The sequence below is a fragment of the Lemur catta genome, chromosome 3 (assembly GCF_020740605.2).
Source record: "Lemur catta isolate mLemCat1 chromosome 3, mLemCat1.pri, whole genome shotgun sequence".
NCBI lineage: Eukaryota > Metazoa > Chordata > Mammalia > Primates > Lemuridae > Lemur > Lemur catta.
This window is the reverse complement of record NC_059130.1, coordinates 115130901-115153188: the sequence shown is the minus strand read 5'-3', so window position 1 is coordinate 115153188 and position 22288 is coordinate 115130901. Positions and strand designations below refer to the sequence as shown.

The window sequence follows — 22288 nt, the reverse complement described above, 5'->3', positions numbered from 1 at the left end:
GCACCTGCCCTGAAGCGACCACCACCCATCCTAAGCTCCTGTGTGCACACAGGCCACTAGCACCCCAGGTCCCCAGGGACTTGGCATCTTCCCTTTCCGCGCTCTGGTTCTTGAGGTCCTTTCTGGATCCCTTCTGCTGCCGGAGTCAGTTTCTGTGGCTCATAACCAGCTCTCTCCCTCTAATGCCTCCTCCACCCCATCTCCAGCTGCTGAGCCCCTGCTCCCCTTCCAAGATCTACCTCCACGTGTACCCCTTCATGACACCCTCCCTGCCGCCAACACCCCCACCCCAGGCAGAGTGAGTCCCTCCAATCCTGGACCCCACAGACCCCTCTTCTGTGGCATCAGTCATTTGAACTTTTTGCCATCCCTCCATTCCCATCATTTGGGGGTGCTCCTTACAAGCTCAGACCAGTTCTTGCCCATCTTGGTCTCCCCAGTGCCCTGCCCTGAGTTGACATATAACAGAGGTTCAGTCAATGTTTGTTGAATTACTAAAAGAAGTCATTACTGTTCTGCTGCTGTCCTGTAGGTTCGGATTTCATACTATGGACTTAAGACTGCACCAGTCCAAGCTCTGCTCTACCTCACCGGGGTGGGTAAGTGATGACCAGGATCCTGGAGCCCCGCCCTCTCCCCTCTTCCTCCACCTCCCCCCCACAGGTTGTCTCTCCAGGAGAAATTATACCTGGAGCTTATTTTAACTGAGCAGAGATAAAGGACAGTTTCTAGCCAGCCATATGTCTGATAGTTCATAAATATTCTATCTCCAATCAGTAAACCACAAAGAAATACAATCGTGGGGTGGGGGAAGGTTACAGCGAGCTTTAATTACATCTTAATATTTTATTTCTCAAGTTAGGAAGTAGGTACCTGTATTTTCAATTTATGACACTTTATACTTTTTTGATTCTTCAAATATTTATGACAAAAAGTAGATGATGACACTGTCTTATACAATAATATAGACAGCATCTCCAAATTTCATTATTTATATCTCATCTTCACCATTTTTGCCATATCAATGATCCACCTATACTCATATTTATTTAATATTCTTTCTTAAATAAAATCCATTTTTAACTTGATCACATTTTAAACAATAATACATTATTATTTTAATATGTATTAAATATACAAATAGCATGTGAAATCTTCAGGTTTCATTAATGGATTTTTCATTAATACATATTTAAATAATAATACATTAATAGCACTTACTCTATTGCCAGGCATTGTGCTAAGACTTTACATTTAATCCTCATAACAATCAATGAAATTGGTACTATTATTATCATCCCATTTTACAGATGGGGAAATTGAGGCACAAGAGGTAAACAGACTTGCCCAAAGTCACGTAACTGGTTAATGAAAGAGCTGGGAAATCCGGGCCACTAAAGGACAATGCTGTCCTGGCCCTACACTAATATGTAGCTGTGGATATGTTAAAAGGTCATCCGGGTCAACCACATGTGGGGCGCGGGCCACTCTTCATGCTGTGGGGCACACGGATCCACGTTACACATATGCTGATGAGGGAGGAAGGGTTTACAAACAAACGTGTGCTTTCTCGGCCTCGCCATCTGGACAGAGCAGGGTATCTGAGGCCACTATTTGTCCCCAGTGCAGTCACAACACACGTAATGAAGAGCAGGGTGGGGCTGCGTAACCGCGGTGTCCCCCACCCCGAGGTCACTGAGGGCTGGAGCTGGGGCCAGAGTCCTTCGGGAGCCTGGCACTGGGGTGACCCTCCCATTGGGGTGGCTAGGATTCTGTCCGGGGACACGCAGGGTCCCGCTGGCATCACAGGCGTGGGCCCGGAAGGAGAGCAGGTGCGGTCAAAGCCCAGCCCTGCTGTCCGAATCGCAGCGGGACTTCTTGGGGGCCGGGGGAGTCAGGTGTCTCGAACCTGCGTCTCCCCTGAGGACAGGGAGGGGCTCGGCCCTTGGGGCGGTCTCCTGGGGACAGGCCCTGCCCGTCCGGGCCGGCCGGTGCCCCCACCCCGAACCCTCACCAACCTTCTTCTCTTACCTGTGGGATTTCAGAGATCTCCCTGCGCGCGGACATCACCCGCACCGGCCAAGTGAAGCCGACCAGAGCTGCGAAGGATCAGGTGCGGCTCGACCTTGACCTGCGCCCCAAACGCCTTGCGGTAGTCCCGGCGGCCGCTCCCAGGGCGCCCCCTTGCGGTGACCGCGCGAACGGCGGTGTTAGCTGTGCGAAGGTCAAGATCCCTGTGGGGTCAGTCCAAAGTGGGGGGAAGAATTACGACTCTGGCAGTGGAATCCGTCCCTTATGCCCCTCCCCAAATGCAGTCATTCCCCGGAGGCAAACGCTCTTCTTTAAACGGAGGCGTCACCACCATTAGATCCTAGAGGGTGGGGCCACTTAATTTGCTTTAATCTTTGGGCAGATAGTAATTGGCTGCTAAGAATAGCCCCCACACTTTGGTGAGTGAGTAATTAAGAGTTCGCATAATAGTAACCATTTAGATTAGAATCTAGACGTACACATGCAGCTCCATTTGGTTTGTTAATCCAACATTTCTTAAAAGCTGTTAAAATCAATTTTACTGTCCTGGGCTCCTTGTTTTACATGGATGAATTGGGTTTTGGGGTGAATTTGGTTATGACTTTTGAAGCAAAAGGCAAAAACCCACTCTTGGGACCAAAGCGTTATCTGATGTGGGAGCAAGGTGTGTAAACTGCACCGGCTAAAGACATGGTAGGGAAGGTTGGCTGCGCTTCTCCCACGAGTCGGAGGGATCCACGCGTGCCCCTACGAGTGCCCTTCTCTCTACAGAGCACCTGGACCTGGGGCCCTGGAGGACATGGCGCCATCCTGCTGGTGAACTGCGACAAAGACAATCCTAAGTCTTCCACCATGGACTGCGAGGATGATGAGGTGCTTAATAGCAAAGGTAAAGACCCTTTGAGAGCTGGTGGGAATAGGGTTTTGTCTTCTTTTTCTTTTTAAGAAACAAGGGCTCACTTTGTTGCCCAGGCTGGAGTGCAGTAGCACAATCACAGCTCACTGTAACCTCGAACTCCTGGGCTCAAGCGATCCCACTTCGGCTTCCCAAGTAGGTGAGACCACAGGCGTGCATCACCACACCTGGCTAATTTTTTTAGTTTTTGTAGAGATGGAGGGTCTCGCTGTATTGCCCAGGCTGGTCTCAAACTCTTGGCTTCAAGCAATCTTCCTGCCCTGGCCTTCCAAAGTGCTGGGATTACAGGAGTGAGCCACCATGCCCAGCCAGGCCTTGTGTTTTTATAAAGGTCTTTTGTCCATATGGCCTGCACCTTGTAGCAGCTCTCTGAAATAGGGATTATTGAAGGCAAGGCCTGCTCTTGTTAGCATGTCCATTTTATAGGTGAAGCAATGGACAAGAGTCCTGAGAGGGCAAGTGACCTGCCCAAGGTCACACAGCAGTCAGGGAAGAGCCAACCAATGCTGAGCATCCTGATGCCTCCTACAGGCTCCAGTGTCCATGCCATGGCTGCTGCCCAAGCCAGATTTCTGCTCTTGGGTCAAACCTTGGGCCTAAAATAATTCAAAATGAAATCTTGCCCCAAATTCATGTCAGAGCAGCCCCTGAGACCCCTGCCATGCACTGGGTGCCGTTCTCAGCACTTCAGAATGATTAACCCATTTGATCCTTCAACACGAAGCTTTACAGATGGGGAAACTGAGGCATGAAGAAGTTAAGCAATTTGCCCAAGGTCACACAGCTAACAAGTACTCAGCATTTGAATCCCAGACATCCTGACACCAGGGCAGGTTTAGGGGCACAAGGACAGTGCTGGGTACAGGGTCTCTGTGGGCACACGTCGGCGCTGCAGAGGGGTGGCCCAGGGGAGGACACATGACCTACCGGCACTGGAGGAGGGTGCTGAGGGGCTGAGGCTGGCGGGCTTCCTGGGAAGTTGCTAGAACAGTATAGAAACAGACACATTTTCCAATTGCATGTGTCTGGCCTGGCCCAATGCCAGGGGACAGACTCTGCGCAGCACCTGGCACCCAGTAATAATCACGACAGCTGCCCTTTGTGGGTGCTTCTAGGGCCCCAGGTGCTGAAACGAGCACTGGACGTGTGTCAGCTCACCCTGTCTTCACAGCACCCTATGGCGGGTTCTGCTCTCGCCGTGTCTTACTGATGAGGAAACAGAGGCACCAAGAGCTGAAGTCACTTTCCCAAGCTCGCACAGATCCAGGGTTCAAACCAAGCAGACCCCAAAGCCCTTGAGCCCTTGACTATGGGTCAGTCCCGCAGAAATTGTTACTTTACTCTCCCCGACCCCTGCTGGGTGTCATCCACGCTGGCTCACAAACTCGCTTCCTGCCCGGGACCAGCGCGGAGGGCTTTCACCCATCCCTGCGCAGACTGTGACGGAGAACCTGCCTGCGCTGGTCACTGCTCTCGGTGGCTCTCGGCTTCCTCGGTGCCAGATGCAGGGACACTGCAATGAGCAAAGTAGACGTGGGCCCCGCTTCGCCAAGCTTGTGTCCTCAGCCCATCCTAGTGGGAGAAGCCAAAACCTCAATTAGCTTTCCTTCCAAAACAAAAAACATCATTTAAACACTAGAAATAGGCCAGATGCAGTGGCTCATGCTGGTAATCCCAGTACTTTGGGAGACTGAGGCAGGAGAAGCACTTGAGGCCAGAAGTTCGAGACCAGCCTGGGCAACTTAGCAAGGCCCCATTTCTCTACCAAAAAAAAAAATTTTTTTTTAATTAGCCAGGAGTGGCAGTACATGTCTGTAGTCCCAGCTACTCGGGAGGCTGAGGCAGGCGGACCACTTGAGCCCAGGTGTAGGAGGTTGCAGTGAGCTATGATGACACCACTACACTCCAGCCTGGGCAACAGAGCGAGACCCTGTCTCAAAAAATAAATGCATACATACAAACATACACACTGGAAATAGCATAAAGGAAAGAAGACCAGGTGATGTGGTGAGGGGAGGTCTGAGGGGAGACCAGGAGGCGGCTAATGGGGGCCCAGCCAGCTGCACCCTTCTTGCTCCAGACCTGCAGGACATGTCCCTGATGACCCTGAGCACGAAGACCCCCGGGGACTTCTTCACCAAGCACCAGCTGGTGCTCCACGTGGCCAGATCGGAGATGGACAAAGTGAGGGTGTTTCAGGCCACAGGTGAGTCGGCCTTGGCCTCATCCGCCCGCCTCTGACAGCCTCTCCCCATCCCCGTTCCCCTCCTGCCCGGCCCCGGGGCGCAGCCCCGTCACACACCCATGTGGCAAATAATTCCTGAGCACCTACTGTGTGCCAGGGTCTAGGCACTGGGGATGGACGCAGCAGTGGGCAAGACAGACAACATCCCATTCACTACTTATTAGAGGGAGAATGGAGACAGAACTCAGACAAAATCGTGCTTGGTGCTGGTGGGCACAGAGAAGGAAATAACTCCCTCCCGGGGACTCTTGCTGGTCGCTGCTTCTGACACACGCACACATGCACGCACACATGCACACACACGTGCACACACAAATGCACACACATGCACACACGCATGCATACACACACCCCACTTGTTTACAGAGGCTTTTAAAAATCTTTTTATGTTTAATTATAAAATACACATAAACTGAAATTTACCATTTTAAACTTCTTTTTTCTTTTTAAGACAGAGTCTCGCTCTGTCACCTGGGCTAGAGTGCCGTGGTGTCAGCCTAGCTCACAGCAACCTCAAACTCCTGGGCTCAAGCGATCCTCCTGCCTCAGCCTCCCGAGTAGCTGGGACTGCAGGTGTGCACCACCACACCGTTTGATTTTTTTATTTCTTGTAGATATGGGGTCTTGCTGTGCTGCCCAGGCTGGTCTCAAGCTCCTGGCCTCAAGCAATCCTCTCTCCTTAGCCTCCCAAAGTACTGGGATTCAGGCATAAGCCACCGTGCCCAGACCATTTTACGCATTTTAAAGAGAACAGTTCTGTGGCGTTTAGTACATTCACACTGTTGTGCAACCATCACCACCACCCACCCCCAGAAATATTTTTTCATGTTGCAAAACTGAAATTTTTCCCCATTAAACACTAACTCTCCCTCTCCCCGTTCGTCCAGCCCCTGGCAGCCATGCTGCTTTCTGTCTCCACGAATTTGACAACTCCAGATACCTCACATAAGTGGAATCACACAGCATTTGCCCTTCTAAGACTGGCTTATTTAGTTTACATGATTCATCCATGTGGTAGCGTGTACCAGAACCTCCTTCCTGTTTAAGGCTGAACATCCCATTGTGGGTATACATCACACTTCGTCTCTTTGTCACCTGTGGTGGACACTTGCGTAGTTCCACCTTTGGGCTCCTGTGCACAATGCCGCTGTGAGCACAGGTGTGCAAACATCTGTTGAAGTTCCTGCTTTCAATTCTTTTGGGTGTTATGTACCCAAATTGCTGGATCCTATGCTAATTCTATGTTTAATTTTTTTGAGGAGTTAGGCATGTGCTCTTGTAGTTTGATTTTTTTCACTAACATTGGCTCGTTCGCCGTTTTCCACATTGCTTCGGAACCTAGTCACTCCTCTTTGAGCAGAGTGGCAGCCTTCCAAGCAGGATGTTGTCCGTTCACCGTGGAACTGTCATCCACAGACCCGGCAGCTCCGGGTGGGTCAGTCTGGAGCAGAATCCAGCAGCTCCGCGCAATCCTGCGGGTCAGTCCTGGGAGCAGGAGGCTCCCTGCATGAAAATCTCTCCCCCTTACCTCCTCCCAGCGCGACTGTTTACTGGTTTACTGTAAAGGACATTACAAAGGGTGCAGATGAAGAGATGCAGGGGACAAGGTATGCGGGAAGGGGCACGGAGCCTCCATGGCCTCCCCAGGTGCACCACCCTCCACAGGCCTCCCCGGTTGCATCAGGAAGCTCTGTCGAGATTTCAAATGCAGGCCCGACCCCACGTGTCATGTCATCATTTGTTCCGCAACATCCTGCTGGTCACAGACATCGGTAACTTTCTGGCAGCCCAGAGCACCTGAGACTGAGTTCCAGGCTCTGTTCTAGGCATGGGACATTGAGTCGTGAATGTGACCAAGTCCCTGCCCTCATGTTGCTGTCATCTCAGGGGCTGGGAGAAACGATAGGCAAAATAATTAAGTAAAACACCCAGTGTGCCAAGTGGTGTGAAGTGCTGCACGGAAGAACACAGCAGGGAAGGGCACGTGCAGCGAGGAGTGGAGTTGAGGGGTGTGGAGAGGGATGGCCAGGGAAAGTGTCCCCCCAAAGGTGTCATTTGACCAGAAAGAGGTGCAGGAACAGCCACGTAGACACCCAGTTGAAGGGCATTCCAGGCAGTGGGAACAGCAAGTGCAAAGGCCCTGAGGTGGGATTGTGCTGGTGGGTTGCAGAAACGGCAGGGAGGGCAGTGCGGCTGGAGTGGAGTGTGCAAGGGCTAAAGTTGTAGATGAGGGCAGAGGGGAGGGGGCCGTCAGGTGGGCATGTCTTGACTTTGGCTTCTAGACAGAGGCAGATGGGGGAGGCCGTGGGAGGGTTTTTTGAAGATGCCTGACTTGATTGGACTCGCTTCCATTCTTAAATTGATTAAACTGACATTGGTTTGGTGACAGAGGAGCGTCTTGTCTCCACCCAGGCATCACCTTCTCCAGGAAGCCCTCAGGGCTTTCTTCTATCCCAGCACTTATCACTGTTGTTTTGATGGTCTTTGCTCCTCCCTACTCACCCATAAGACTGTGCACGACATGGTGGTGGGGATGGGAGGACAGTGACTCTGTCTCCTTTGTCCCCCGCAACAAACCTCCCACCCCTGCACCTGGTGTCAGCTGACACCTGGCTGGAGCAGACACTGGAGAATGAATTAATGAATGGTGCACCCTGGACTTCCTGCAGAGCTGGCAATGGCTCAGGCACCCCGCCTGCCCTTCCCGGACCTCCAGCCAGGGAAGCAAGGTCCCCGCTGAGGCTTTGGTGCCTTTCTCCTAAGGGGAGGCTCCAGCCAGATTTGGCTGCAAGGGGCCCTCGGGTGGTGACACGTGGTGGCCCTGGGAAAGGCATCCCAGCACTGGGGAGAAGAGAAAGGCCTTTAGAGGTGGGCACGCAGCCCTGAGCCTCCCCTGCCTCTCTCCTAGGGGGCAAGGTGGGCTCCAAGTGCAGGGTGGTCCTGGGGCCCCAGCAGCCGTCTCACCCCCTGAAGCTCCCGGGCGGCCAGCACAGCACAGACTTCTACGTGGAGGGCCTCGCTTTCCCGGACACCGACTTCCCCGGGCTCATCACCCTCACCGTCTCCCTGCTGGACACATCCAACCCAGTAGGCCAACAGGGCAGCCCAGGGTAGGGGGCCTGGGCTTCCAGGCAGACGCCTGGCTGGGGAAGGGGGCAGAGCAGAGCCGGGCTTGGGGGCTCCAAACTGCTGCCAGGAAGTGGTGGTGCCTGTGACAGCCCCTCCGCCATCCCCCGCAGGAGCTCCCTGACACCTTGGTGTTCCAAGACAGCGTGACCTTCCGCGTGGCCCCCTGGATCATGACTCCCAACACCCAGCCCCCGCAGGAGGTGTTCGTGTGCAGGTGAGGGGCCCGGGGTGCTGGCGTGGGGCGCAGACACCTCAGGCGGAACCTGAGTCCTGGTAGGATGGGCAAAATGGTGTTCCCCACCCTGACTCACCAGCGCTTGCCGCTCGTTTGGGACCATGAAAAAGCAGGGGAAATTTGTTGTCACTATCTCTACCCCGCCCTGATGCAGGCTGAGGCCTACTTTAGCTCCCAGGGGCCTGTAGAAGTTGCTAGAACTGGAAGAGGAGGCCCCATGGCCCCTGGCCCGGTTTGAGGGGTTTCTCAGCGTGTGCTTGTGGATTTCGTGCACCAGAAACTCCTGGGAAGTTGCTTTAAAACACCTGCCAGGCGACCTCTGAGCGGCTGGGTCTGGTCCCTGGGGAGGGGGCCCTTCTGCGTTTGGGGGAGGCCTAGGCATCCATCCTGCGGTCCCAGGGTCCCCGGGGAGTGTGCTGGGGTCTCAGGGGACCCTCCCCTCTCCTCTTCCCGTTGCTTTAAGGGCAGAAAGAGCGAGAGGGCAACCTGGCGGGCAGGACGCAGGCAGGAAGCCAGTGAGGACTGGACCCAAATCCCAGTGCTGCCCAGGTGGTGCGCCCTGGGCCAGCGACCTCCCCTCGCTGTCTTCCCCTTGGTGGGAGGGGCACCTGCTAGTTCCCGCCTCATGGACTGTCACGAGGATTCAGTGACAGAATGCTCGCCAACGCCAGACAGGCTGGACAAACCCAGAGTCTCCATTCAGGCCTCGGGTGTCTCCTGGGCACCTGTGTCCCTCCCTGTCCCTCTAGACCTGAGCTCCGAAATCTTTCCAGGGTTTTTGACAATGAGGACTTCCTGAAGTCAGTGATGACTCTGGCCAAGAAAGCCAAGTGCAAGGTGACCATCTGCCCCGAGGAGGAGAACATGGATGACCAGTGGATGCAGGTATGTGGTCCTGCCGGGCAGACAGGGCGAGTGCCCCGGAGGGCCAAGGGATGCTTGGGGGACCCAGGCTCTGGGGGCTCAGCCTAGTGCCTTGTTGGCCACCCTACCTCGGGTGGACAGGTAGGTAGGAACTTCAGGGGGTCCTTGTGAAAGGGAGCTGAGGCAAATGACCCATCTGCCATTGCTGCGGGCCCACCGTGGTCACCGAGACAAAAGCCCCTTCCTGCTTGGAGACTCTCAGACGGCCTCGGGAAATGATGCAAAGCTCAGAAGGCTGGCACTCAGCCAGTCCCTGGAGTGGCCTCCTTCCAGGCTGGCCTTCCTGGGCTTGGCCACCAGACCAGGCCTCACCCCTCCTCCGGTGCTTTCCATGGCTCCCACCTGCCCCTGCTCGGCCTGTGTGCAGGGCCCTCCCAACCTGGCCGCCTCCTGCCCTGTGGCCAGCCTGCCACCACGCCAGCAGCACTCTCCTGCCACTGTCTGTCTCTGTGCCAGTCCCCCCACCACACCACGAGTGCCCCACAGACGGAGACTGGGGGGTCTCATGCAGCTCAGCACCCCAGCGCCCGCACTGGGCAGCGCCAGTGGGCACTTGGTGGGCTGAACTGGACCCCCTTGGCACTCCCTGCTTTGCCTCGGGACTCTGCCGCCCACCCTGCTCGGCCCCCACACCTTGGCCCTGCTGTGGCTTCTCCTGGCCTGGCCTCCCCATCCCCCCAAGTCATGCCCAGCGAGTCCCAGCTGGAAGGGCCCCCCATAAGTTTCCCCAGTCCCCCCAGTGGGCACTATCCCTCTTTCTTCCAACCCCCAGATAATGTCCTCTCTTCCTTTCTCGTCATTCCGTCTTTCTGGTACCCGGTTGAACTGTGAGAAACTGCTGACACGTACCACTTTTGACCTGCACGCTTGGCAATTCCATCTGGTTCAACCTAACAGTGACTGATAGCGGTGATTCTGTCCAATATCGCATCTGCCTGCGAGAGTACACGCCCCGGAGGCGGGGTTTGCCCCAGATGCGTCTCTGAAACCTCCCTGCAGGCCCCACCCCCACCCCCTGGCCTAGGCCGGGCCTGACCTGCCCTCCCTTGGGGACGAGGGGAGGGTCACGCTCACTCACCTCCAGGCCTCCCGCCACGAGGTCTTCTCTGGTCCTCTCCCCTTGAGGAACAGTGTTCTCGAGGATGGGGTCTGAGTTTCGCTCACCGGGGGGCCCCCAGCACCAGCCCAAGCACCACCAGGATGAGAGGGAAGGGCACCCCTGGGGTCTCACAGCCTGCCGTGCGCTGGGCAAACACAGGACAATGAGCTCTGCTTTCTCTGGGGTCAGACATCTCACGGGGATGTGCCCTTCACTGCAAGCGGGGAGAGCGGGGGCTGGTCCTGCTCACCCTGTCTCAGGGTCTCGGCGCTGGGGCCGGGCCCAGGCAGCACGTGCAACAGCGTCCTCTCCCCCCGCCCACGCAGGACGAAATGGAGATCGGCTACATCCAAGCTCCGCACAAAACGCTGCCCGTGGTCTTTGACTCCCCGAGGAACAGAGGCCTGAAGGAGTTCCCCGTCAAATGCGTGATGGTACCTGCATGGGGCGAGGAGGGGGCACAGCAGCCGAAACCCCCTGGCCCTGAGGTCTCCTTCCTGTTAGCCTGTCCCCGTGCCCCTGCCACCCCGCCCCTGCTGGTAGCCCAGCTCCGCAGGTGGAATTCTTGCTGGAGTGGGATCCTGTGGGCGGGGCTTGTTATTTTTGTTATCACCGTGATAAGATCTGGCTGTTGGTTTCCCAAAGCCCTTGTCACCCATGAGCTCAGCTTGTCCTCAAGATAACCCTGCTGGGGAGGTAGGTCAGGCTGCGGCATCTGCGTGCTACTGAAGATGCTCGTGCTGCCGAGTGGGAGTGGGGCCGGGGCTGGGACCTTTCCAGATGTCCAGCTGGTCGCTGTGTCTCCTGGGTGGGGTCTGGCCTTCCGGGGCTCCATCTGGGACATGGGGGATTCAGGATCAGTGGTCATTTCCTGGGTGTGACTTTTATCAGCCGAAGTCTCTCCATGTGGGGGTGGAAAGTGACATATTGGTGAGTCGTGCATGACTGGCCCGGCAGGTTGAGGCAAACTCAGCACCGAATTATAATAATAATAACAGTTGCATTTGTTGAGCATGCATTCCGTGTCAGTCAGTGCTGAGTTCTTTATGTGCACTGACTCACTTAATTTGATAACCTTTTATGGAGGTGCTACCGATAGGCTCATTTTATAGATGAAGAAACTGAGGCTCAGAGTGGAGAGGGTGGAATTCGAACTAGCTCAGCCTGGCTTGGTGAGCACGCTCTTCCCCATCCTGCCCCCTGCTTTCCCAGGAAGACCCCAGGCCTGCACTCCGAGCTGGCAGCCCCTTGCCTCGAGGTGCCCAGGGGAAAGGAAGGAAGCAGTGTGGGGCACAGGGTTTCCTAGGAGCACCTGTGCCCCCAGGAAGGGAGGCCGCCCCACCCGCCCAGGAAGCCTGGGAAGGACACTTCAGTTTAACTCAACAACTTGTCCCGAGCCCCACTTGCTCCTGGCCAAGCCCTGCTGGGTTCACGACGCCTGCTCAGCCGCGGAGCCGAGTCGGCCCTGACTCCAGAGCCTCTGGCTGAATGAGCCGCTGAGTGACTCTGCCCTCGTCCCTCCAGTGTCAGTCCTGCCTTGTGCAGGGCCTTTGATGCTCCAAGTATGACAAAGACCAGACTCTCTGATGTCATGAGTCCCACCAGGCAGATAGACGTCTCAGCACCGGTGTCCCCACCTGTCCCACAGACAACCGTGGGTGAAGGCAGGCTGCAACGTGCAAGGCTGAGCACATCTGCTTTTTCTGACTCAGATCACTCAGAATGGAAAAGATTAGAGTAAAAGTCAAACTGGTCATCACCTGCTTCCCCAACAGCATGTGGGCCACTCGCTCCTGTCCATACCCGGCCCCACATCCACTGGGCTCCTTCCTTCGCATATGCCATTCCCTCTGCCCGGCATGCTCTTCCCCATTCACCGGGTAGGCAGCTGCTCAGCCTTCAGGTGTCAGCATCCACGCCCTCCTAGCGAGACCCCACCCCGGCCCCGGCCCTTCCGACCACAGCACACTGCTGGTTTCTTCCGGAGTGTTCATTGTAAATCACTTACTTTCCGTCGTCCGCCTGCCCTGCTGGGCGAGGCAGGGCCTGAGGCTGTCGTGCGCACACGGTACCTCGGGCAGCGGGCCTGCGACTGCGCCCACGGTGGGCGTTCTTCCCGGACGACAGGGTCAAGCAAATTTCCTGTCACCACCGCGAACGGGAGACAGCAGAAGACAGAGGGCAGCTTCCCACAGGTAGAGGCAAGCGTGAAGTCAAACAGAACTGAAAGGACATAACGCCACGAAAGCCAGGTCCACACGAGTGACGGCAGCGACTCTGAGCACGGTCTGTCTCTGGCGGCTACAGTGAGAAATCAGCAGGGGGTAAGGATGTGTTGGCGTCACTCTGGGACTCCAGTTTTTGAGGAACCCGAAAGACTGGAGGAAAGTGGAAAAGGCGACGCCTTCCCAACTTGGTGCCTGGACTCTGCGTCCCCCAGCACCTGTGGGCATCCCTGCGCGGCCCACCCTGGGGACCGCCTTCTGCAGACGGTGGGCACCCCCTCATCTGCCTGCAGAAATCCAAGCTGGAAGCCTGCATGACTGACCCGCTCTCACAGCGCCAGCCGGGGCAGTGATGGGTATGAATTTATCATTCATTCGTCAAACATTGAGCGGCAGGCCCCGTTCTAGGCACTTGGGATACATCGGTGAGCAACACCGAGGTCCCTGCCCTCACAGAGGGGACATTCCGGTCCAGAGAGGCAGACAGCACACAATAAATTTAACAAAGGAGTTATACGGTATGTTGGGAGGCGGCAGCAAGAGCTACAGGGAAAACAGAGTAGAGCAGAATCGGGCGGCCCACGGTGCCAGAGGGGTGTGGTGGGCAGGGGGGATGGAACTGCAATCGTAAGTAGCGTGTTCAGGGTGGGCCTCAGTCAGAAGCTGACTAGGAGGCAAGGGAGTTGGCCATGTGGACACTGGGTAAAGAGTGATTCTAGGCAGCGGGAACAGCCAGTGCAAAGGCCCTGAGGCAGGAGTGTGCCTGCTGTGTTCAGGGAGCAGGAAGGGGGCTGGAAAGGGCCCCCGCTGTCCCGAAAGCCAAATGCAGAACATGTGGGCATGGCCAGCGGATTCAGATGCCGCTGGGGGAGGAAGGGGCCAGGCATCACCACTGGGCTTAGCTGTGTGGCTGGAAGGACCTAGATAAGAAAAGTTTCGAGGTTGGGCACAGTGGCCCATGCCTGTAATCTTAACGCTCTGGGAGGCTGAGGGAGGAGGATCGCTTGACTGAGGAGTTCAGGACCAGCCTGAGCAAGGGCGAGACCCCGTCTCTACTAAAGATAGAAAAATCAGCTGGGTGTGGTGGCATGTGCCTAGAATTCCAGATACTCGGGAGGCTGAGGCAGGAGGATCGCTTGAGCCCAGGAGTTTGAGGTTGCTGTGAGCTATGATGACACCACTGCACTCCAACCTGGGCAACAGAGCAAGACTCTGTCTTAAAAAAAAAGTTTCAACAAGCAGTGGGTAGAAGGCAGGTCGGCTTGGATTCTAGAGACAAAGGAGGGAGAGTTATTGGGAATGTGGTTTTTAAATTCATGGAATCGCAGACTTCCTGGAGACGACCCACCTTCCTAGAAGCTCATACCCACAACACAGTTTGGAACCTGTGGCCTGTGGCCCCCACAAAGCCCCAGGGAACAGACGGTCTGTGTGTGGAAGGCTAGATCCAGACGCACAGCCTCTCCTGGGTGCCTCGGGGGAGACCGAATAACAGCCCTCCACAGCCTGATCCTCGGCACACAATGCTCCCTTACGGGACAAAAGGGACTTCGCAGGTGTGCTTCAGTTAGAAATCTTGTGATGGGACGATCGTCCTGGATCATCCAGGTGGATTCTGTAACATCATAACCCTCCCCACGGAGGGAGGAAGGAGGGTCGGAGCGGGAGAGGTTTGACGGAAGCGGAGATCGGAGGGACATTCTCAAAGACGGAGGACGAGGCCGCCGGCCGGGTGGCTACGAGAAGCTGAGAAAGGCGAGGAAGCAGATTCCTCCTATTGCGCCTCTGGGAGCCCCCAGGCCTGGCACTCCTTGGCTGCAGCCCAGAGATGCCAATTTCAGACTTCCGGCCTCCAGAACTTCAAGAGCACAAACGTGTGTTATTTCATGCCACTGAGCTGGCAGCAATTTGTTGCAGCAGCTACAGACCCTCACACAGGGGCTGAGAGATGTGTCACCCGCTCCCCTGACGAACACCCAGGTGGGGACGTCGCAGCCTCTCCGTGAAGTTCGTTCCAGCTGAGGTTGGGATGCAGCACCGTGTGGACCAAGAGCGCAGGCAGGCGGTGGAGACAGCCCAAATCCGAGCCCTTGCACGGACTGGCCGTGGAACCTGAGGATGCCACGTCACCACTCTGAGCTTAGTTTCTTCATCTGCAAAAGGAAAATAAAAATGCTATTTGTGGATTCGTTATTATGCCCAAGTTAAGGTTTACCAAGCAGCTGGCATGGATTAGAGTCTCAACAAACGCCAGTCCCTTTACTTGCCATGGAATTGATTCAACATTCCACAAATAACAATAGCACCTGCCATGCACCCGCTGCTGACAGCTACTCAGTTCCTTCGTCTTTAAACTTGGGCATTTCTCACTCAGGCACTAATTCCTGTAACTCTCAGTGCATACTTCTCCCATTTAGGGTCCAGATTTTGGCTATGTGACTCGAGGACCCCAAACAGGGGAAGTCACGGGACTCGACTCCTTTGGGAACCTGGAAGTGAGCCCCCCGGTCACAGTCGGGGAGAAGGAGTACCCGCTGGGCAGGATTCTCTTCGGGAACAGCAGTTACCCCAGGTAAGGAGGAGTGGGACAGGAGGGGGCAGCCAGGACCCAGGGATGTCGTGGAAAAGCAGAGGCCAGAGTGGAAGCCTCCCCTACTGGCTCCCAGCCCAAGAGGGCTCAACAAACTTCAGGGAGTGCGAGAGGAATCAAAGTGCGAGGGAAGGAACACGCGCTTCAGAGCCAATAGACCCGAGTCCAAATTCCAGCTCTGCCACTTACACTCTTTCATTCAATGAATATTAACTGAGCACCTACTATGTGCTGGGAGCTGGAACTGCAGCCATGAACATGAAAGACAAGTGCTTGCCACTATACTAGTGGGGGTGACAGATGATAGAAATGTAAACAAATGAGGTGATTTTAAATAAGTGAAGAAAACTAAAAAGAGAGAGCAGAGGAGAAATAGGAACTCTAAGACCCAGGGAGGGCTGCTCTGGGGAAGGGGCTTTTGAGCTGAGGCCTAATAACAAGGGCATGGCTGGATGGAGATCTGGCCTAGAGAGATCTGGTGGATGAAAGAGCATGTGCAAAGGCCCTGTGGCAGGAATGAGTTTGTGTGTTCTAGAAGGCCAGGGTGGCTAGAACAGATTGTGTGAGAGAGAGAACAAGAGGCTAGATCACAGAGGGCCTTGCAGGAAAAAACTGAGGCTCAGACAGGTGAAGGGATGTCCCCAAGGCCACACGGCTAACAAGGGAACAGCAGTGCAGGTTGTACTGGCTCCAGCCTCGTGTTTACCTATAACACCAGCATCTAGTGTAATTCAACAGGCAGTGCTTCCTGTGGCTAAGCTCTGGCTCTATTTACCCTAGTGATGGTGCCTCAGTTTCTCCCCAATAAAACTGGAATGACAATTCCTAAATTTCTCAAAGTTAAGGGGATATAATGAAGGCATTCCAGGCTCCTGAATCCCGTCCCAGCTGAAGGAGAACCCTGACCCCTTGGCCAAGCCCCCAGTCCCCCAGAGGCCTCCCTGTTGCCCTCTCTGCCCAGTGACACCCCTTGAACCCTGCCTTGGCAGCAGCCAGGGCCGAGAGATGCACCAGGCCCTGCAGGCCTTCCTCGGTGCCCAGCGGGTGCAGGCCCCCGTGAAACTCTACTCCGACTGGCTGTCCGTGGGCCACGTGGATGAGTTCCTGAGCTTCGTGCCGGCAGCCGACAGGAAGGTACAGTCTGGGGGCTGCCTGAAGGAAGCCATGCCCCTTCCTGGGCTCCAAGCTCAGCTCTGCTCTCTGCCTGGGGGCCCCACCTTATGTGCCTGGCTCTATTTTTCCCTCACCCCGAGGAGAAGGGTTGGAGGAGGAAGCCGGCCTGCGTCCAGGTGCACACGCCTCCCATCCTCAGCGGAGCCCCCTTCTTGGGAGCCCCTGGGCGAAGCTGACCTCTGACCCCAGTGTTTCTGCCTCCAGGGCTTCCGGCTGCTCCTGGCCAGCCCCAGGGCCTGCTACAAACTGTTCCAGGAGCAGCAGCAGGAGGGCTACGGGGACGCTCTGCTGTTCGAAGGACTCAGTAGTAAGCATGCCTGCCTCGTTCTCTCTGGGCACCTTCCTCTGCCTCCATGTGGTCTCCTCTCGCCAGATGGAACCATCCAGGCAACAGATATCTCGTGAGCACCCACCACGGTGCTCCTGGCACCTGCCAGGCCCTGGGGATACTCTGCGAACAGGGCAGATAGCTCACTGCCCTCTGGGCTCACAGCTACGACACAGGGGCATTGGGGGTGTCTGGGTGGAGCTCAGGGAAGGTTCGGTCTGGCCAAATATCGCTCTTCCCATAAAGTCCACAGACGTGGCCAGGCTCACGGGTGGAGAAGCCTCCACGGCTGAGCTTCCACCTTAGTGTGGTGTGTGGTATGGCCTGCAGGGCATGGGCAGACCAGTTTCTTCTTTCAACGGGATCTCTTTGGAGATAAGAGGATTTAAGGGAGCGAGAACATTTTTAATGAGAACTTGCACCGCTACAATATTTTATTAAAGGTATTTGCCCCACAGATGCTCACAAAAACCTGTATGTTAGGAATGATACTGCCCCCATTTTACAGATGGGAACACTGAGTCCCCCGCAGCACCTGCCGAGAAGAGGGAAAATCGACCTCTAAATTCACTTGCCTTTTTTCCCCCCTTTTTCTCCATAACAGAAAAAAAACAGAAAATAAAGAGCATTCTGTCAAACAAGACATTGAGAGAGCATAACTCATATGCGCAGGTACTAGCCCTGGTGCCAGGAGATGCCGCGTCCCGTGCAGGCCCGACACCCCCTCCCAGCCCCCTTCCCCCGGGATTAGAGGCACAAGCCAGGAGCCCTCCACGGGCTGCATGCTGGCAACGCCCTCGCTGCTTCCTGACGCTGTCCCTGGTCCTTCCCTCGGCCAGGGGCCTCAGCGCCCACACTGTCCCCTAACCCAGCAGTCCCCACCCACCGCCCCTCTCCCTCCACCCAGAGCTGCATCGACTGGAACCGCGAGGTGCTGAAGCGGGAGCTGGGCCTGGCGGAGAGTGACATCGTGGACATCCCGCAGCTCTTCAAAGTCCTGGGGAACCTCAGAGAGTCCCGCAAGGCCGAGGCCTTTTTCCCAAACATGGTGAGGAGGTGGCTGCCGGCCCAGCTTTGCAAACACCCTGAAAACCCCAGTCTGAGAGGCCACCGGGGATCTGGGGTGGCCCAGGGGGCTTGCCCGGCCCTCCATGGCTCACAGAGCACCTTCTGGTGTCTCGCAACAACCCCGGAGCCGGAGACCCTGCTCACCTCCGCTTTAGGGATGAGACACAGAGAGGTGAGGTCTCTGGCACAAGAACACACAGCTGCCAGAGGTGGGCTTCGGAGCTTGGCTTCAAAGCCAGGGCTGTGGCTGCAGGACGTGGGCTCTAACCAGCATGCCACACTGCCGCCTGGCGGCTTCTCTAGGTGGGGATCACATTAAGCACCCTGAAAGGAATGCACGTGGGGGCCCCACCTCAGACTGGGGGCCCCAGAAGGCCTCTCGGGGGAGCTGAGGCCGGCACTGCCTGGGCTCGGTGGGATTCACCCTTCCGAAGGGTGGACTTGAGGGTGATCCCACCTTTGTCCTGAACTTTTAACTGTGACCCCTGAGTGCTATCTTGATGTCATCTGCTGTATGTTCACACCCCTCTGCCTGGTTACTCCCTTCCTTGGGTGCTTATATTGGCAGGTGGCCTGGTGAGGTGGGAAGATGAGGATTTGGACTGCAGGCCAATGTGGGCTTGAATCCCAGCTCCGATACTCAATAGCTGTGTGACTTTAGCGCCCAAGGTCCAGGCAGAAACTTCACCCAGTTCTGCTGGGGCCCGTCAGCCACACACTCCCTCTGGAGGAGGGCTGGGACTGGCGGCCACAGTGCAGGGAGGAGCTAGCAGTCCCTAACATGGTGGTTTTCAAACTGGGTTCCCCAGGGCCCTCGGGTTCCAAGGCAGTGCCTCAAATCCAGTGGTTCAGGTTTTCTGTCTTATGCATTGAGGTTCTACGAAAGATTTTGTTTAGCATAAAGGGTTCATTGGCCAAAAGAAGATGGGGGGGTGCCTCCCCCTTGCCTCTTGAATAAAATTCCTTGGCCCCAAGCATTTCACGTGCTCTCTGGCTGAGCCAAGCCAGGCTTCCCCGCACAGGTGTGAAAGCTGATGCCCAGGGCGAGGGGAGGAGGCACCTCCTGCCCAGCGGTGCTGAGGGCTGACCCTGGGCCTGCACCGTTCCGGGCCGCAGGAGGGAGCCTGAGCGTGAGACACGACTCTCCCCCAGGAGCCCGCGATGGGAAATGGGGCGGGTGTGGAACAGCAGAGACACTAACAGTGTGAGGCACTCGGCACGGGCTTTATCTGAACCATAACAGAGAATGAGATGCCCCCTCAAGCGCTCGTGATCCGTGGAGGACAGTGCTGTGCACCTACTATGTGCTCTTACCTCATTGTCATAGCAATGGAAACATGCATTTGGGCTCATTTTGCTGATGTGGCTCAGAGAGGTGAAGGGACTTACCTGAGGTCACACAGCTATTCAGAGCTGGGATTCAAACCCACATTAGCCTACAGTCCAAATCTTCATATTCCCACCTCACCAGGCCATCCACCAATATAATGGAGGAAACAGGGTCATTGCATAAGTGATCGTATACGGAAGGTGCTACAACAGAGGCAGACATTTATTCGCTCATTCAACAGATATTTATTAAGTGCCTACGGTGTGCCACGCACAGTGCCAGGAGTTAAGGGAGCATAGAGGAGAAGTGACTGCCTCTATGAACTAGAATCCTCTAGTTCGGGGATTTATGGGCAGCTTCACACAGGGGCTGGCATTTGAGCTGGGCCTTGAGTAACAGAGTTTATAAGAAGGTGGCAGGCGGGGAGGGGAGTGCAGTGTTAAGAGCATGGACCCTGGAGTCTAACAGACTTGAGTATAAGTCCTAGAATAGCTAGGTGGCTTTAGGCAACCCACTTAACCTGTCTGAGACTCAGTTTCCTCATCCTTTAAGTGGGGCTATTATTTCTGAAGGTCGGGGGGAGGGGATGCTGGGATGGAGACACGGGCTGCACGCTGCTGCCTCTGACCTGGCCCCTCACGTCTCTGCAGGTGAACATGCTGGTGCTGGGCAAGTACCTGGGCATCCCCAAGCCCTTCGGGCCCATCGTCAACGGCCGCTGCTGCCTGGAGGAGAAGGTGCGGTCCCTGCTGGAGCCGCTGGGCCTCCACTGCACCTTCATCGACGACTTCACTCCGTACCACATGCTGCACGGGGAGGTGCACTGCGGCACCAACGTGCGCCGGCAGCCCTTCTCCTTCAAGTGGTGGAACATGGTGCCCTGAGCCCATCTCCCCTGGCATCTTCTCCCCTGGCCAGAGGTTGCTGGTCCTCTGCAGTATGGCACAACAAGGGCTCTTGGGGACAGTTTGGCTCCCCAGGGTGGCCAACCCTCCCAGCAGTGGCTTGCTTCCTTCTCCTACGCCCCAGTTCCTGGGGTCCCCCTCTCGGGATCCCAAGATGGTCCTAGCATTGTAAACTCAGTTCTGCTCTGAGAAGCTGCAATAAAGTTTTTTTTTAATCACTTTTTACATGAGGTCGAGATACTGTTGCTAGCATTCATTCATTCATGGACTCCTTTGTCATGGCTGAATTGACTGTTACAAACTCAAATGCCCTCAGGAGGGGACGTGGCGGGGGGCCAGGCAGCTCATTTCCAAAGACAATTCCAGAAGCGGGACTGCCGTGCACTCCCAGCAGCTGGGGGAATGAGTGCGCCCTCAAAAGGGGGCCTCTGTGGCACCACAGCATCCACCACAGTGACCTGAAGTGACCATAGGCCTTTTGATGACCTAAGAATGCTGAGCAGACTTCATCGCGTTGCCGAGGAGAACTTCCTGCCCTGACCAAGGACGGGAGGAGCTGCGGGAGTCAATAGAAAGTTGCTTTGTGACTACAAACTGCTGGGTTCAGTGGAGAACCTCCACCCCCTGGAAGCCCACTGGGCTATCTTTTGGGGGGAGGACAAGGGGAGGTCATTTATTCATTTGCTCCACAAGAATTTGTTGAGCACCTACTATGTCCAGGGCTCTTCTGTGGGTGCTGGGGATTCAGGGTGAACAGGAAGCCCCTGGAAGGAAGAGGGCTGGCTCTAGGGTCTCCATCCACCAGGCTGAGTGGGGAGCTGGGTCCTTCCTTGCTATGTTCAGACGGGGCCCTGGCACAAGGCAGGCTGCCCTCTGAACCCAGAGCTCAGCCCTCAGCGACCCCTCCCCAGGCAGACCGTCCCCTCCCCCCAGCCCACCTCTGGCTGCTTGTGCGTGAGGACGGACGGCTGAGTCCTTAGGCCGGTGCCTCCTGCCTGCTTAATTTTGCCACCTTCAATCCCATCAGAGGGGATTTTAGGGCCTTCCTGGCCAACCACCTGCCTCCAAAGCAACTAAAACAGAGCCATCCGTGACAGTGACACTGCGTGCTTAAAGCCTCCAAAGGGGGAATGTTTTAACTTCGGCTCCTGAGAGAGCTCAGCGGCGCAGCCTTCACTCAGTGCCAGCCTACGTGCCCTGCGCTGGCTACACACAGGCGACTCGCAACAGCTCCGTGTGTCAGAGCAACAGGCTGACAACAAACGCTTACGTACACTGCAGCACGGCCCCATGCAGAGCACACAGCCATAAAAAGGGACAGGGCTGCTTTTTGGATAGTCATAGGGAGAACGTCCCTCCAATTTGCACTGTGAAGTGGGAAAAGCAGGCTATGAAATACTGTGTAGCCTACATTTATGTAAGAAAAGAACAAGGGGAGGACGGACATACTTGCTTGATCTTGCATAGCATTTATTGGGAAAGAAATGAAAGAAGCTGGTGACACTGGCTGCCCCCACCTATGGGTGGGCAAGGGACAAGGCAGAAGGGAGAATCTCTGGACTTGGCACCGTGGTGTGAACGTGGTACATATCCAAGAATAAGCATAACCCAAGCTTAAGACGTAGGATGGACACTGTTTCAAAGGAAGCTGGGTAAGTTCCTTGTGCCGGAGCAACAGTTCCTGTTTCTTTGCTCGTGGGCTCAGCCGAGATGGACAGCAGCAGGTGCACCTGGCTCCGTAGGGGCCCTTGATTTGCTCATTCCACCAACACTCACTCTGCCCCTCTGGAGACACAGCTGTGAGCAGCTGGCTCACCTTGATCACCTGGGGATGGGATGCAGGTTCCTGGACCCACGCCCCAGACCTTCTGGGTCCAGGAGTTGCAATGTTAACAAGCTCCCTTGACAAGTTTGGCAACCACCAGAGCACTGAGAACCATGAGCCCAACACTTTTCTGGGCTGCCCTCGTCAATTTCCAGGAAACACACACCCTAGAATGGAGGCCCCAAAGCCTGGGGATGCTGCCCCCAATTGCCCCAACTGCCCTCAACTGACCTCTGCAGATATTTGCCCCTGACGGCTTCAGCCA

General features: G+C 55.8%; 1 protein-coding gene across 2 annotated transcripts in view; it reads left to right on the top strand.

Annotated features, from left to right (window-relative positions):
• PADI4 (peptidyl arginine deiminase 4) overlaps nucleotides 1-20420 on the top strand; it is a 33897-nt gene extending 13477 nt beyond the window's left edge. Inside the window, exons 3-16 of one of the 2 annotated variants that reach the window (XM_045548593.1) lie at nucleotides 533-599; nucleotides 2046-2113; nucleotides 2803-2920; nucleotides 5028-5153; nucleotides 8101-8279; nucleotides 8432-8535; nucleotides 9330-9441; nucleotides 10906-11013; nucleotides 15222-15376; nucleotides 16387-16528; nucleotides 16772-16874; nucleotides 17500-17567; nucleotides 17803-17943; nucleotides 19944-20420. In XM_045548593.1, the coding sequence (XP_045404549.1) occupies nucleotides 533-599; nucleotides 2046-2113; nucleotides 2803-2920; nucleotides 5028-5153; nucleotides 8101-8279; nucleotides 8432-8535; nucleotides 9330-9441; nucleotides 10906-11013; nucleotides 15222-15376; nucleotides 16387-16528; nucleotides 16772-16874; nucleotides 17500-17567; nucleotides 17803-17943; nucleotides 19944-20177 (1725 nt within the window). In that variant the 3' untranslated portion in view covers nucleotides 20178-20420. Of the gene's footprint in view, nucleotides 1-532; nucleotides 600-2045; nucleotides 2114-2802; nucleotides 2921-5027; nucleotides 5154-8100; nucleotides 8280-8431; nucleotides 8536-9329; nucleotides 9442-10905; nucleotides 11014-15221; nucleotides 15377-16383; nucleotides 16529-16771; nucleotides 16875-17499; nucleotides 17568-17802; nucleotides 17944-19943 lie in introns of both variants that reach the window. The other variant, XM_045548592.1, reaches the window with a different exon arrangement.
• The last annotated feature ends 1868 nt before the right edge of the window (nucleotides 20421-22288 follow it).